This window comes from Pelophylax lessonae (assembly GCF_965119305.1).
Source record: "Pelophylax lessonae genome assembly, chromosome: 3".
Lineage (NCBI taxonomy): Eukaryota > Metazoa > Chordata > Amphibia > Anura > Ranidae > Pelophylax > Pelophylax lessonae.
Window position 1 is genome coordinate 284,663,276 of NC_138770.1, and position 17,483 is coordinate 284,680,758.

General features: G+C 41.8%; 1 protein-coding gene across 1 annotated transcript in view; it reads right to left on the bottom strand.

Annotated features, from left to right (window-relative positions):
- The window catches only part of LOC309551335 (T-kininogen 2-like), a 54,494-nt gene extending 37,244 nt beyond the window's left edge, over positions 1–17,250 (bottom strand). The window contains exons 1-4 of the mRNA XM_082251884.1: positions 16,980–17,250; positions 12,505–12,618; positions 6,064–6,154; positions 3,430–3,605 (exon numbers count right to left, since the gene is read on the bottom strand). Coding sequence (XP_082108010.1) covers positions 3,430–3,605; positions 6,064–6,154; positions 12,505–12,618; positions 16,980–17,174 — 576 coding nt within the window. The 5' untranslated portion in view covers positions 17,175–17,250. The remainder of the gene's footprint in view (positions 1–3,429; positions 3,606–6,063; positions 6,155–12,504; positions 12,619–16,979) is intronic.
- Positions 17,251–17,483: the final 233 nt, after the last annotated feature.

The following is a 17,483-nucleotide window of genomic DNA, read 5'->3' on the forward strand; positions in this document are numbered from 1 at the left end:
TTAAAACAGTCAAAATACTTACAAGTGTGCAGATACACAATGCCTTTAAGAACACAAGCTGGTCTGAGCTGGATTCAAATGTCCGGCTTCTGGACTACAAGATTTGTGATGACATCACGTACAACAATTCTTCCCTATGCGTTTCCTTATATAAGGTGTCTCCTGGGGTATGGCAACAAACTGCCTTTTGCTACAGCCAAATATTTCAAATTTTCACTCATGACATTTTTCTGCACCCTAGTTTGTTTTCATGCATAGCTGAGTCGCTTAGTCTTGTTTTCATGTCCTATGCACAAAAATGTAGAAACTGAAAATGGCAGAAGGTGTGCTGGAAGATGAGTCAAAACTTTAGTTATTTGGCTGTAACAAAAGTCAGTTTGTTCACAAAGGGCTGGATAGCAGTACAATAATGAGAGACAGCAGGCAACTGTGAAGCATGGTGGAGGTTCCTTGCAAGTTTGGGGCTGCATTTTGGCAAATGGAGTTTGAGATTGGGTCAGGATTAATTGTGTCCTCAATGCTGAGAAATACAGAAAGATACTTACCCATCATGCCATACCATCAAGAAGGCCTGTAATTGGCCCCAATTTTATTCTGCAGCAGGACAAAGACCCCATGCATGCAGCGTGCATTAAGAACTATCTTCAGTGTAAAGAATAACAAACAGTCCTGGAATTGATGGCTTGGCTCCTACAGAGCCCAGGTCTCAACATTATCGAGGCTGTCTGGGATTACATGAAGAGACAGAAGGATCTGAAGCAGCCTACATCCACAGAAGATCTGTGGTTACTTCTCCAAGATGTTTGGACCACCTACTTGCCCAGTTTCTTCAAAACTGTGTGCAAGTGTACCTTAAGAATTAAAGCTATATTGAAGGAAAAGGTTGGTCACACCAAATATTGATTTGGATTCTGTTAATTGACTCTCCATATTGGTAATTGATTAAAAAAAACTATTAACATTTTTCACACATTCAGAAACACATTCCTGAAAGCATTCTTAATTTACAGAATTTCACAGCACAGTACAGTATATCTGTTGGAGTGCTAGCAGTTCATGATGGATGGTACCCAGTAGATTTCACTCTTTATTAGTTTGGTGGTTTACTTATGCTTTTTGTTATTATTATACAGAATTTATATGGCACCCACAGCTTGCGCAGCGCTTTACAATGTTCTGGCAGTACAGTTACAATACAATTTAATACAAGAGGAATCAGAGGGCCCCGCCCATTAGAGCATACAATCGTATAGATTGGGAGAGGGAATTCCAAACAATGGGAGAGACTCTGGAGAAGTCCTGGAGATGAGTATGGAAGGAGGTGACAAAGAAGCTAGAGAGCAGGAGATCTTGGGAGGAATGGAAAGGATGATTTGGTTGGTATTTTGACCAGGCTAGTGATGTAGCTGGGGGGCCGAGTTGCAGATAGCTTTGTAAGTTATTGTTAGTATTTTGAATTTAATTTGTTGGGTGAGTGGGAGCCAATGGAGGGATTGGCAGAGAGGGGTAGCAGACGCTGAGCGATTTGTAAGGTGAATGCATCTGGCAGCAGCATTCATGATGGGCTGAAGAGGGGATAGCCTAATTAAAGGTAAGCCAACGATGAGGGAGTTGCAGTAGTCAAGGCGAGAGATAACCAGGGAGAGAATAAGGAGCTTTGTGGTTTTATTGGTTAGGAAGGGATTTTAGAGATGTTGCGGAGGTTGGGACAGTAAGCCTTGGAAAGTGATTGGATGTGGGGTTGAAAATAGGGTTTAGAGTCCAGGATAACACCTAGCACCCTGGCATGCGGGGATGGGTGGATGGTTGTCCCTTTGCTCTTGACAGAGAAGTCAGGGGAAGAGGCATGTGGGGGAGGAAATATTATGATCTCGGTTTTGGACAAGTTGAGTTTGAGAAAGTGGTGTGACATCCAGACAGATACGGTATGTCTGTTAGAAAGTTAGTGATGCGTTAGGAGACTGACGGAGTGAGATGAGGGGTGGAGAGATAGATTTGGGTGTCATCAGCATAGAAATGATATTGACAGCCAGGGAGGAGGTGTACATTGAATATAAGAGAGGTCCAAGAACAAAACCTTGGGGGACCCCAACAGAGAAAGGAAGAAGAGAGGAGGTAGTAGAATTGTAAGTGACACTGAAGGTGCGGTGGGGTAGGTAGGATGAAAGCCAGTGAAGAGCACAGTCACGGATACTGAAGGAGTAAAGTTTTTTGAGTAGGAGGAGGTGGTCAACCGTATTAAAGACAGCCGAAAGGTCCAGAACAAAAGGGGAGCAAGGAGATAGGTCACAGATTGTTAAGATTGGTGGGGTCCAAGGACAGCTTTTTAAGTATGGGGGTGACCAATGCATGTTTTAGAGCATTGAGGAAGATGCCAGAAGAGAGGGAGAGATTGAAGATGTAGGATAGAGTCAGAGGGTGATCGTAGCATTTGAAAGGGAATAGAGTCCAGGGACAGGTGGTTAGGTGGGGGTTAGAAATGAGTATAGCAACTTTGTCTATGGTAGTAGGTTTGAATAAGGGGAGTGTTGATTGTACCTATTAACTTGGGGTGTTAGGTGGGGGAGATACCTGTAGAATGGAGATTTCATGACCAATTGAATCAATCTTATTTTTGAAGTGATTAGCAATCTCCTGGCAGTGAGTGATTTAGTGGGTGGAGGCAGTGGAGGACAAAGTAGAGAGTTAAGGCCCGTACAAATGTAGCGATTGTCGGCCGTAAATATTCGGCCAACGTCTGATCGGCCGATTGTCGGCTTGTTAGTATGATGCTTCCGACAACCGACTGCGACTTTTCGGCCGAACAGAATCTGGTGTGCAGGCTTTAAAATTTTTGTTGGCCAACACCAGAACGGCCGATTGTTCCTCAGTCAGTACAGAATTCGGCCGACAAACAGCAGATGAGCAAGACTGGGCGTGCTCAGAGAAGAAAAAACACATGGAAAGTTAACCATCACATGACATCACTTCTGCAGTCGGCTGTTGTTGGCTGACAAAATTAGTGTGCAGTCTTTAGCACTTTTCAACCGACAGGACAGCACCGGACAAAAGACGGCCGATCGTTCGGCCGACAATCGCTACGTGTGTACGGGGCTTTAAAGGTAGAAAAGAGTTGACAGGGACTGGATGAGAAGGTGTTAATGAGAGTGATAAACAATTGTCAGTTTTGCAGTGTGGAGGCAAGAATTGTATTTTTGGAGGGAAGATTTGTATTGACTTAGTCTTACACTGCCCATGCGCCAGTGACATTATCAGCTGGTGCTTGAGTGCTTTTTTTTTCAAAACAGTGCACATTTAGGAGATATTCATTGTACCTACGGGTAGGCCTTATTGTAAGCTGGTACAAGTTTAAAGTGGTAGTTTACTACTGCTTAAAGCTTATCCCTAATCATTACTAAAGGTTAGCACATTAAAAAAAATATTGCTCACCTTGCGTTCAGCTTTTGTAACATTTTCCAACGCAAAGTAGAATGGGTGGTGTAAAATCTTGTTAACGTTTTCCATTGCAGATTGTAAAATTGTTGAATGCTCCTCATTGTTTGGGTCTATAGGTTGATAACATCCCAGGCATTGAGCAATAACGACACTCACTGTAGGTTCTACAACTAGCAATAAAGCATGAAACAGAAATGTACTTTTACATAAAAGCAGTATATTGTACCATTAAAAAATAAAATGACATCTTTAAAAATAACTTCACAGACAACTTTAATGTCCATACAGTCAAGCATTTGATTGTGCAGAGTTAAGACTATATGAAGTATAGAAAATTACACATCAAGTATATATTATGAAGATGTTGTTGTTACCTACCTACATTAAAGTAGAACTAAAAGTAAAACTTTTTTTATTTTGTTTTAGGTAGAGTGGGGAGGGATTAGAACCCCTGTCAGCTTTTTATTGCTGTCTGTGCCCATCAGGGGCTGACTGGCAACCTTTGGCCCAGGGGGCAAGTACAAACCAGAAGCCCATGGTGCAGCGAATCGGCATCACTCCCACTTTCCCTCTTCTCTGCCTCCTCCTGAGCTCCACTCCAAGTACTCTCTACTCATTGGTGGAATCTGAGTTCCTGACCTGGCCAGCAGGGGGCGGTTAGGGGGAGCTGGGACAGCTTGATCGGGGCTGGCTGGGAAGGAAAGTCTCCAGTGGTGCATGGAACTGGCCTCTGTTCAGAAATAGTTTACACAATCCATGCTGGGGGGAGGCCTGTTCTCTGTCCTTGTCTTTTTCCCGCACTCAGTAGGTCAGCGGTGGACACATTGTACTTCTCTTCACCAGGAATCCTTTAGGTATGTCTGTGGCAGAAGCGGTGCAGCCGCTTTTATGGGGCATCAGAGCAGCCCGGGGGCAATTGCCCCCCTGCCCCCTGGCCCAGTCCTCCCCTGGTGCCCATGTTAGGTAGATTCACCCTCCCTATTTGTTCTGTTTGTCATTACCACTGAAAGTGAAAGTAAAAGAAAACCCCAAATCTTGGGTTGTCACCAGAACAGGAGTAAAAGGGAAATCTTCCAATGGGGACACAGCTCTGGTGACCCTGGTGAAAACCTGGGACTACCTCACTCTGGAGGGATCTCCTCTTACTTGTTTTGGCTACGGGACAGGAGGTAAAGGGAAATCTCCACAATGGGACATAGGTAGAAAAAAAACTTGCAGGGGTTATAACCCTCCCTTACTGTATACAAAATGAGAAAAAACATGTTTTGCCTATAGTTTCACTTTTTTATTACTTTGCCACTGTCAATTTATTAGTACATTAGCATGTTAATTTAATGAGACCAATTGGGAAATGGTCAATATTTCCAACCTCCAAAATTACTATGTCTCATTATTGCTTTTAGGGCTAATTCACACATTGAGGTGACGTGTTTTAATGCATTGTAATGTCAATATTCCCATCTCACACTTTCCTGAATGAGGCTTTAGGAGTAGCTGGAACTGGAGGCGTCATAGATCAAAAGCACACATTCACCAGCACACTATGGATCGTCAAATAACATCTAAATCTTTTCGAAGAATGTTCACATCACAGAGGATATAGTGCCATGTTGCGGAGAAGCATGTTTTTTACTGCATTGTAAAACACCAGTCAAGTCAGGGACACACAGAAAACAATTGTTTTCTGTGTGTCCCATCCAAACTGCAACTCAGCCCAGCTGCATTTTATGGCATTGTGCTGTACAGAATCACATGGCAATATACCATGCTTACTCAAATCTAAAAATTGACCAAGTATGGAACATGTATCCCTATATATCCCCATGTATCCCTATCTGGGATATACTCCCTGGGATTAAGGGTAGATCACACTATTCCTTTTTTGTATATTTAGATCTTATTCTGGCTCTCTGCGCTTGGATATGTTTTTCCTCAGGGTTAGCTGGACCTGCTTTGCCCATATGCCCACCCTAGACATTGTTTGGGACACTCCTTTACATGGAACTGCTGGTATGAACACACAGATCACACAGAGCTGTTTTATCTTGTTATGTTGTATTGTGAATTATGATATTTTTGAATATGTTTATGCTAATATGCATGTTATTTTATACAGTAAAATCAATCTTCATTTGTCTGGGTCCTAAAGAAGCCAAAATAACTGGCGAAACACTTTGACCTTACAGGCATTTTGAAAGATCATTTTACTTACATTGGACTGCTACTATCCTAGTTTGTGTATGTATTGTTGAGTTTATCAATACAATATTCTGGGGGTTTTACTCTAATAATGTATGGTATATAATACCATTGTCTTTACTTCTTTTTTATCTTTGTATTAAGTACACATTTTTTAAGTATTGGTGTCTCCAGTGTTGTGCCTTCGTAGTCCCTACAGTATTTATAGGCAACAGGAGGTTTTCTCTAGTTGGTACCTATTTTTTTCAGTGAGTCATGCAGGATTATTTAATGATGCATATCACAAAGAAGCCTAGCAGTGAATCAGCAATCAATTGCCTGAGGTTTAATAAGTGAGAACAGAAATCTTGTTGGTTTGATATTGTATTTCACTTTACATCATTTTATCACTTTGCGCATTATAATAACATTAACAATATGCTGACATACCTTTAGGAATAATATAACACTTTTTGGATAAAACGGTGTTTGTGTTTTGTGCTGTGTTGAGCAGAATATCTGCTGAGCATTCCCCTCTTTCCTGAATGAATAAATAGATTAGGAAATAAATGAGGCTAGAAAGTTATCATATTCCAAAACAAGATAGAATTATTTATGTGAATGTCTGACATTGCTATGGCACTGGGCGCACTAGTGAGTCCAAGGAAACCATCCTTTACGTCTCCACCAGTCTCCACTTGCAGCACCTTATTAGGGTTTAGAGGCAACCAGCAGTAGAACATGTTCTTTGTTTATGCCTTAAAGCATGTTATAAATTCAAGAATATTTAAACCCAAGAATAACTATATTCATAGCGTATCCAGAAAGTATTTACAGCGCTTCACTTTTTCTACATTTTGGTATGTTACAGCCTTATTCCAAAATATAAACAAATTAATTATTTTCCTCAAAATTCTACAAACAATACCCCATAATGATGAAGTGAAAGAAGTTTGTTTGACATCTTTGCAAATTTATTAAAAAGAAAAAAAGAAAAAAATCACATGTACATGAGTATTCACAGCCTTTGCCATGACACTCAAAATAGAACTTAGTGCATTCTGTTTCCACTGATCATCCATGAGATGTTTCTACAACTTGATTGGAGTCCACCAATGGTAAGTTCATTTGATTGAACATAATTTGGAAAGGCACACAACTGTCTATATAAGGTCCCACAGGTAAAGGTGCATATCAGAGCACAAACCAAGCCATGAAGTCCAAGGAATTGTCCTTAGACCCCCCAAGACAGGATTGTATCCAGGCACAGATCTGGGCAAGGGTACAGAAAAATGTCTGCAGCACTGAAGGTCCCAATGAGCACAATGGCCTCCATCATTCTTAAATGGAAGAAGTTTGGAACCACCAGGACTCTTCCTAGACAAGAGTGGGCTGCCCAGCTAAACTGAGCAATTGGGGAGAAGGGCCTTAGTCAGGGAGGTGACCAAGAACCCCATGGTCACTCTGACAGACCTCCAGCATTTCTCTGTGGAGAGAGGAGAACCTTCCAGAACAACAACCATCTCTGCAGCACTTCACCTATCAGGCCTGTATGATAGAGTGGCCAGACGGAAGCCACTCCTCAGTAAAAAGCACATGACAGTCCACCTGGAGTTTGTCAAAAGGCACCTGGAGGACTCTCAGACCATGAGAAACAAAATTATCTGGTCTGATGAAACAAAGATTAAACTCTTTGGCCTGCAAGGCAAGCGTCATGTCTGGAGGAAACAGGCACCGCTCATCACCTGGCCAATACCATCCCTACAGTGAAGCATGGTGGTGGCAGCATCATGCTGTGGGGATGTTTTTTAGCGGCAGAACCTGTATCAGGATTAGTCAGGATCGAGAGAAAAAGGAATGCAGCAATATACAGAGACATCCTTGATGAAAACCTACTCCAGAGCGCTCTGGACCTCAGACTGGGGGGAAGGTTCGTCTTCCAACAGGACAACGACCCTATGCACACAGCCCAGATAACAAAGGAATGGCTATGGGACAACTCTGTGAAAGTCTTTGAGTGGACCAGCCAGAGCCCAGACTTAAACATCTCTGGAGAGATCTGAAAATGGCTGTGCACCGCCGCTCCCCATCCAACCTGATGAAGCGTCAGAGGTCCTGCAAAAAAGAATAGGAGAAAATGCCCAAAAATAGGTGTGCCAATCTTGTAGCATCATACTCAAAGAGACTTGAGGCTGTAATTGATGCCAAAGGTGCTTCAACAAAATATTTAGCAAAGGCTGAGAATACCTACATACACTGGATTTTGTTTTTTCTATTTTTGGTTTTTAATAAATTTGCAAAGATTTTAAACAAACTACATTCACGTTGTCATTATAGGGTAATGTTTGTAGAATTTTGAGGGAAATAATGAATTTATTCGATTTTGGAATAAGGCTGTAACATAAAATGTGGAAAAAGTGCTGTGAATACTTTCTGGATGCATTCTGTATGCATTGAAGCTTACAAGTCCTTAAATGTGGTGGTAGCATTCGTTTTAATTTTTCAGCAAGTACAGAAATACCTGTTTATTTTCCCAGAAATGCAGTGGCCTTGTGATTTCCAGTGAGTTCAATTGGAAGCATAAAAACATTTGACCTTCCTTGTGTAATTCACTATTCCCCTCACCTGCTGTGTTATGGAGGTAAAAAAAAGTCCAGCCGGGAAGACAGCGATGGCTCCCTTCACAGACACAGGAAGTGAGTGTAGCCACCCTAGGACAGGAAGTGTGCTATTCACCGGTGAAAAATAAAGGAAAAAATATATAAACTGAAGAAAATAAACCTCATCTAAGGACTGTTAGGCTCCAATATTTTCAGCATTAATCTGAAATATATTCATGCACTTTCACAGTTGCCAATTTTTCAAAAAAAACTTTCCTTGGACACTTTTTGTAATGTGTGTTCAGCAAGCCATTGTAGGCAGTGCATGTTCTTTAATTAGGGGCAGGGAATTAATTTATAATTGCCCTCATTCTTAAAGAGGCATATTGTTAGTCTAATTATTTATTACAGGTATAATATATATAGTGGCAACAGTTCTGCAACAAAGAACCTGCCTGTTTGCAATTTTTAATTTTTTTGCCTTCAGTTCCAATTATAATTATGTGTATCTGCCTGGGGGCACAGTGAAGGCACTGTAAAAAGAAAATTCAAAAAAGGCCCCTATCTCCCACCATTGAAAGGCTCAAATCTCCTGGTTTACACAGGTACTTTAGAACTGTGCTTCTCTGTATGGACAGTCTCGAGGCATCCCCTTCTAAAATGTAAAAACTATTCTAATAGTTTTTCATAATGCAGGAACATCCACAAGTCCAAGTAGGACACCCAACATTAGAGGGGATTTATTCTTCCAAAGCAAATACACTTTTATGAACTGGTACTGCCTAGTATTCCAATGTTTCTCTTCTCCCTCAGTTTTTCTCCATCAACCCACGCTGATGAAGAGGGGCACAGGAGGGTCAAACAAAGATGCTGTGCAGGCGACTAAGATCCTCCATATCAATCGATGATGCCATTGGTCGTTAAGATGCCGGCAGCTAGAAGGTTGTAATGGGGCACAAAGAAAGACCTGTGGCTTTTTGTAACTAAAAAGGCAGACTTCATCCAGACGCTGGCTTGTATACAATTTTTGGGCAATTTTTATGCATTTTGCTAAGGCACCCCTGAAGAAATCTCAAGGCACCCCAGTGTGCCTGAGCACCCTAGTTGAAAAAGGATGCTTTAGAGCAAATGGATGTAAACTTCAGGGGGGGGGGGGTCATCTCATGACCACCCCTCCCAAAACCGGGGTTACAAATATATTAAAACTGATATAAAATGTCAATTTAAAAATGCAAACACAAAATAAAAATGAAATAAAAAAACAAAAAAACTAAACAATATAGTTTTCTTTTAAGATCTCATTCACACAGGGTGTTTTTACAGCTGCTTTTAGGAGCATCAGGCATTTGTTTTTTTTTTTTGCAGTTTAACCACTTCAATACAGGGCACTTTTACCCCGTTCTTGCCCAGGCCAATTTTCAGCTTTCAGCGCTCTCACATTTTGAATGACAATTGCGCAGTCATGCTACACTGTACCCATATGAAATTTGTATCATTTTTTTTCACACAAATAGAGCTTTCTTTTGGTGGTATTTAAAGAGGTTGTAAACCCATATTAGTTTTATTTTTTTTTTTTTTTGCAACCTGTAAGAGAAAGACATAATGAGCTAGCATGCATTGCATACTAGCTCATTATTAAATACTTACCTTAGAACGAGCCCCCGCCGTGCCGCCCGCTCACCTGTATGACAGGCGACATGTCCAGTGGCCCGTCTTCCGGGATCACGGCATCCGGCCATCTGATTGGCCGGAGCCGCGGTGACGTCACTCCCGCGCACGCGCGCGAGAGCCGACAGTCACGGCACGGGGCTCTGAAGAAACGGCACCAGCGGCCGTTCCTTCAGAGCACATGCGCCAGTGACATCACTGGCTGCATGTAAGGTAAATATCTCCTAAACGGTACATGTTTAGGAGATATTTACAGTACCTATAGGTAAGCCTTATCATAGGCTTACCTATAGGTAAAAGTGTCAGAGGAGGGTTTACTTCCTCTTTAATCACCGCTGGGTTTTTTATTTCTTACAAAAAAAAAGAGAGTCAATTTTGAAAATAAATCATTTTTCTCCTTCACTGATGTGCGCTGATGAGGCGGCACTGATGGGCACTGATAGGCTGCACTGATAAGGTGGTACTTATGGGCACTGATGAGGTGGCACTAATGAGGAGGTACTAATATGCCACACTAATGGGCACTGATAGGTGGCACTGATAGGCGGCACTGATGAGCACTGATAGGCGGCAGTGAGAGGTGGCACTGATGGGCACTGAGAGGCGGCACTGACGGCAGCAATGATGGGCACTGATGGGCGGCATTGATGGGCGGCACTGATAGGCGGCACTGATGGGGCACTGACTGGCAACACTATGGGCACTGATTGTGGGCACTGATGGTGGGCACTGAGTGTGGGCACTGATTGTAGGCACTGTGGGCATTGATGCTGGGCACTGTTTGGCACTCTATTTAAATTTTCTGTAATCAGGGCACTGATAATCAGTGCCCTGATTACATGTCCTTGTCTCCCCTGTGAGGAGGAGCTACTGGTCGGCTCTCCTCGCCTCACACTCTGACAGTGTGAGGTAAGGAGAGCCGAATAATGGCACTTCCTCATTTACATGTGACCGGCTGTGATTGGACACATGCCATTGACTCTTTACCAAGATCAGGGTCGCGCCATGTCCTAGCAACACGGCGCGGCCACAATCGCCGCTCTGTGCGCCCCCCCGCGGGCGTGAGAGAGAGGCAGATCATATGACGGCGTCCCAGAACAATAGATGCACTGCTCCGCCGTCATTTGATGGCGGGCAGGTAGGAAGCGGTTAAAAATGCCCCTCCATGTTATTGTATGGCCTCATGCATACACAGGCTTTTAGGGGCTGTAAGTGGCAAAGGCATTTTTAAGCTGTAAAAAAACCTCAGGGTGAGCGCATTCTGGAGCAGCAGCATTAAGCTGTAACAACTCCTGACGCTGCTAAAGGATGCTTAACGCCGCATACAGTGTTAGGCCACGTCAGATGTTTTTAAGCTGTAGTCGTTGGATTTGAGGTTGAAAAATAGAAGAATGCAGAGAAAAGCTGGCATACGCTAACGCTACTAACCGTGGCTAAAACAGGCTATAATGCCAATGAAAAACGCTTCTAAAGTCGCGTTTTTACAGCTGCTTTTTCCTGGCGTCAGAACTGGCCTTGCAGCTCGTTTTTTCAAACACCCTGTGTGCATGAGGCCTAAGGGCTCTTTCACACGGTCCGCCTCCGTAGGCGGATCCGTGTTGCTCAGCGAGGATCGATCCGCGATCCCCGCAGAGCCGGCGGATGACAGCTCCGTCTCCGCTTGCAGAGCGGAGAGGGAGGTGTCTCTGCCCCCGCTGCCCTCTATGGGGGATCGGATGAGAGCGGACCGCTTGTCCGCTCTCATCAGATCCGATTACTGAACGGATGGAAAAATAGGGTTTCCATCCGTCCAGATTTCACGCACAGGATCGGATACGGATGGCAGCGGGTGTCAGCGGAGGTGTCTCCGCTGACACCCGCTGCCCCATAGAGCTGCATGGAGGATCCGATCAGATCCGCCTAAAAAACTGACAGGCGGATCTGATCGGACCGCCCGTGTGAAAGAGCCCTAAGCCTGTTTCAGTAGTTGCAGCACTGGCATGTAAACAAAGTCTTGGCTGCCACAGCACCAGTTTGTTTACATTTTTACTCCTAGCAGCTGGTTTTCACATAGAAGCAACTCAATCACTTTTAAACACTTGTAATATATAGTCACTTACCCCATACCACTCCCCCACAATGTATCAGGAAGTTACCTCTCATCCCTGAGTGCATCATTTACAATTAACTCAGAATTGATAACCTGTAAAAGCTTCTTAGGCATCATTTATGGATAATGTTGAGTACTGTAGTCACACAGGCATGCACAGGTTTTTGCCTGGACATTTTTGATATTTGTTAACTTACTGAACCTCATCTTTCATATTTTACCAAAAACTTGGAGATTACGTTGTATTTGTGTTCACTAGAATTAATCTGTGAGTATTTTATACTAAAAATATAGATTTAATAAACAGCAGATAAAATATTGTATAACATTAAAAAAAAAAAAAAAAACTTCAACTTAACATTATTATATTCTACAGGGTCTCTGCTTTTAGCAAACATGTAATGTTTGGGAGTTTAAGTGCGTTTTCATATACAAAATAATAATTTTAGTTTTTATGCGTCAAATGAAAAACAATTGCTCTGGCAGCAAAAGGGTTAAATGAACACACAAGTTAGTACAGCCATGTGAACTTACTGCATCTTCTGCTTTGAAGTCACATTGTTTCCAAGATAGATCAACTTTCAGGGGACAAAGACTTTCTCGCATTTCAAAACTCACGAACTGATGTGTTAGGCTGTCATTTTCTTGCTGTAAGTAAAAAAAAAAAAAACAGGAATTGTACTAAAGAATTTTTGAAATTTTTGATATTTTTACAAAAGCATTTTTTTGAAAGCCGCTTCATGCTTTTTGTAAAAAACATATTAAATAAAGTAATATATTTATATATATATATATATATATATATATATATATATATATATATATATATATATATATATATATGTACTATGTATATATATATATATGTACTGTATAATGCTCAAACACACCCTCTTAGGCTAGGTTCACAGTCCCAGAAGCCGACTCATCAGTAGAAACGCGTCGGGGGGAGCCAGCCGTGCTGCTATTTGTCACGGATCGCACTGCAGGCGACCGTGACTTTATTAAGTGTATCGCTGTCTATTGTTCTGGATTCTGTAAGTGTTATTCCACCTATTTTATCAATAAATATGGAGGTAATGCACTATTAGTCCCTTCTTCTCTTTGGTACGATCTCTCTGGTGGTATCCCTACCCCTGGAAGCCTATAGATCCCCCCAACCGGGAAGCTGATGATTGATCCATTCCATTTGGGATTCCATTCCATCTAGCTGACCAATTGGACTTTTGGCTATCACAGTACACGCTTTCATCTCTCTTGAATGTGGTAAGAGTCCACTCCTATCACTGGGTGTCATCACAAAATGATATGCTTTTCTAAAAGTCACTTTTTGGATTGCTGTTTGGGAAGAGGTCACACCCACCTTCATTATTTCCTTACACCCACCATTCATCAGTTGGTTTTCCTTTATTTGAGAACACTCTCTTTTGGATGCAAAGACTTTCTCAGTTGTTGATCCCAACTGTTTTCACATTATGGACAGTTTTGTTCTTTTGTTTTATACTAGCGCACTTTTGTTACGTATGATCTATATGGTACATTTTTATGTAGGTTCACATATGTGTGGCTGGGGTTTGCAGTCCGGGGTCCGGTGCGTTTCTGTTCACCGGTTCAGGTGCGATTAAGGTGCAAATTTTTGCCTGAATTTGCACCTGAACCGGACCCAAAAACACACAGGACCCTTTTTGAAACCGCATCGCCACCCCCGGACATGTGTAAACTGGCTCCATTGAGATGCATTCACATGTCATGCGAATTGGATGCGGCATAAAAATAGTTCATATTCCCATTGCACACCTTCCTGGGTATAGGCACATCTGTTTTGGGTACTGCAGCGATCACCAGCTGGACACTGGATCTATCACAAATAAACATACATGTTTGCCAGCACACCATGGATCTTGCACAGCAGTCCAAAGAAACTTTTTATTGCAAAGGGATAACATCACATCAGGATAAGTGCTACGTTTCCGAGTCACACAGGACCCCTTCGTCAGGCATGTGATGACGAAGGGGTCCTGCGCGATTCTGAAACGTTGCACTTATCCTGATGGGATGTGATCTCTTTGCAAAAAAAAGTCTCTTTGGACTGCTGTGCAAGATCCATGGTGTGCTGGCGAACATGTATGTTTAAAAAAAAACATCCAGTTTGCATATATGTGAACCCAGCCTATTATTTATAAGGCAGTTGGACTGCTAGTCATCTTAAAGCTGATCCTGAGGATTATCTCCCCCTGCCCAACAATAAGCAATACTCACCCCCCCCCCCCCTACTCACACTTACATTTGAAAAACAAAACTACCTAAAGTAAATGGGGGAAATGCTTGCCTGAATCAACCAGGTCCCAAGCCTCACTTGCTTCTGAACTGCAGAACAGAATAGGAAGGTGCTTTTTTGGGTGCTTACATCGCTGCCTTGTGACATGGATGCTTCCTATTGGGTCCATTGGCAGGGTCCTGAAGACTCCAGCAGCTGAGTGATGATGTCATGACATGGGGCAGCAACAAAAAAATTGGTCTTCATTCTCTGAAGAAGTGTCATGGAAGGCTCCAGTTAGTAAAAATATACTAATAGGTAGGAGAGATGAGCGAAGTGAGAGGGAGTGAGGTGGATTTTCATTTGCCTAGATAGGGACTTCCTTTATGATCATCCTCTGTCTTCCTTTATGATTTTTTTTTTGTTTTGGAGATAGTTTGAAAGGATGCATTTAGGACTGATAATTAAATGAATAGTACAGGTGGAACAATTTTTTGAGGATTGTGAAAAAGTTATCGTTATCCTGAGGGCAAGGTATAATAGAGCGAACATATTGCAAGAACGTGAAGACCCTTTAGCAGACACGTGGTGGTGCCATTAATTCTTATTGGCACCTCCATGCACCTGCTATTGCATGTGTTTTCACACACACTAGAACATGTGGTGCCTTAGCACCATGCATTTCAGTGCAGCGTGATTTTGCAAAAGGGTAAATTACTTCTTTTGCACATTTCTGGTGCCTAAGGCAGTCCATTGCAAATTTTGAGTACTCCATCGCACCTGAATGGTGTGATTTGAGCCTTACCTCTGCGTCAATCAACGCTTTGGAAGTAAAGTTAATGCTTCCAACAGCTCTTTTTTTCCCTATAAAGCATTATTTAATACCTTTTTCTGTCCCCACCACTCCACCCCTAGCATCCAATGCACATTAAATAAAACAAGGCTAATATCTGCGCTTGGTAACTAAATAGATTGAAATAGGTAAATTGAAGGCTGATAGCACCAATAGGTATGATTGTGACCCACAAAGAAACAATAAGCAATGGGGTGCAGCGCCAAAACAATGAAAATATAATAAAAAAAATTCAGTCCAATAAAGGAATGTCCATGGAAAAAGCAAAGATGTTCCCCACACCAAATGTCGTGACTCTTGAAAGCACACTTCACCACTGTGTCTGGAGAAAAACCTGCTTACCAGAAGAAAATGACCCTCAAATTATGGAGTGGTCAAAATGGATATGTGGAAACCTCATAGGTTCTTAGCCGCAGTAAGGCCAGATGACAGGGCTAGCAAACGATGAAACCCTTATCCAGTACCAGACAGATGAACCCAAACAGATGATCAAGCCCACCTCAGAAGTAAGAGAACTCAATAGTGTAGTAGTTCTAAACCAATTTATTTAATAAAAACAATCCAAATACACTCACATGTATACAGATGAGATCAAGCGTGTAGATAGGTGTACAAAGATGGCCACGGCGTAGCGTGCTTGCGTCGTGTCATAGCACTTTATGTGTTTCGTCATCAATAGACGTCATGGGAAGCATGTCGACATCCCACAAGCATGCAAAATATAGCACAAAAACCGGAAATGACTGGAAAGCGGAAGGGGCCAACTAGCTTGCGCTCCACGTTGCGTCCCAACCACAGGAAAAGATACATATAAAAACCAAAAATCGCCCTCCGTGTTCCAGGACGGAGGAAACGGAAAGAAAACTTTCGGAATATATTTCAATAAAATTGGAACACCATAAAGGAGGGAGAGGCAAAGCTCAAAAGTAAAAAAATATATTTTAATCTAAAAAAGTTTCAATTGGAAAAACAAGGAAACACAAAGTAGAGCACCCCCTAGTGGAGACCATGTATTTGGCAAACAGCTGACAAATAAAGTGAATAATGAATGAACATATAAAAAAGGGGCCCAAATCAAAAAGCCCCCTAGTGGACACAATAAATGAAACTAAAAGCTTTCAATTACAATTACAATTACTAAACATAGATAAGCTATCAAAAAATAGAATAAAAATATGAAAAATATCCAAATCTGAAGAATAAGATGTCCAATAAACATATAGCCTGGGAGTCAGCTGCAATTAACAAATACAGTCGACATCCTATTCCATATTCAATAACCCAATACACATAGCTGAACTCTCCTGTTGCTTCTCGCTCAATATAGCACTCTGCAAAACAAAGTCCTAGTTATCCAACCACAAAAGACATGCCTTATTTGGGGGCAAATTACTTGCCCTGACTGATATTTCTTGCACCCCTGGTTATCAAAACCCCTTGGTTCTACATAAAATAAAGCAATAATATAAAATAAGAATTCAACCTAGTTTTTTAAAAGGTCTTTATGGTTTGATTTGGTCAATTTCCATAGAGAGGGTTAATAAAGACATTATCATAATGTTGTAAGCTGCACATAGATAAGTAAAACTTTTCATAAGGTTTGGGCAACTATTTATTCTGTGGATCTAACACCTACTGGCTAATCGTTAGTGAGGGCAGCAGACATATGAAAAACCCATTCCAATCAACATTGCTTTACCTTATAAAAAAAGGCAAAAACCTTTGCCATCTCCTCAGCATAGCCACTATGTCAAACTGAATGTTTATGTTTATGCAGCAAATAGCCAACATGGGTACCTCAGATCTCACCTACACATCCAACAACCCTTTTAAATCTACAAACGCCTTGACTTAGCAAATCTCAATACTAAACATAGAAGGAATGGAAAATGTACCTACCTTTATCTTGGCCTTTGTGATTCTATACAGAATAAACTTGTTTCCATCAACTTTTGCTTCATTGTAGGACTTGAGCGCTTCATCTACTGCATTAAAAATATTCTCGTTATCACAGTCCACATCAATAGCTGGAACTGGAACAGCAAAACCTAAGGAGCAATAGGAGAAAAGGAGCAGAATGGCTAGGAGCCCCATTGCTGACCGTGATTTCCCAAAAGACTGCTCAGGAAAATGTGAACTTATGAACTCCAGGCAAAAGCAAAGGCGAATAAAAGGCAAACAACATTGCTTGAACAGAGAATGGTCAATAAACTCTGTTGATATGTGTTACTCAATCCTACAATGCAAACTCTGGTATAGGTTTACATAAACAATTGTTTGAGTGGGCAGTGCACGTCATGAAGGTTGTCCACCTTTACGAGTAATAACCGAATTTCATGGCTACTTAAAGCAGAAATAAAGTCTCCTTTTAAAAAAACTTCAAGGAGGCAGGCTCTTTAAAAT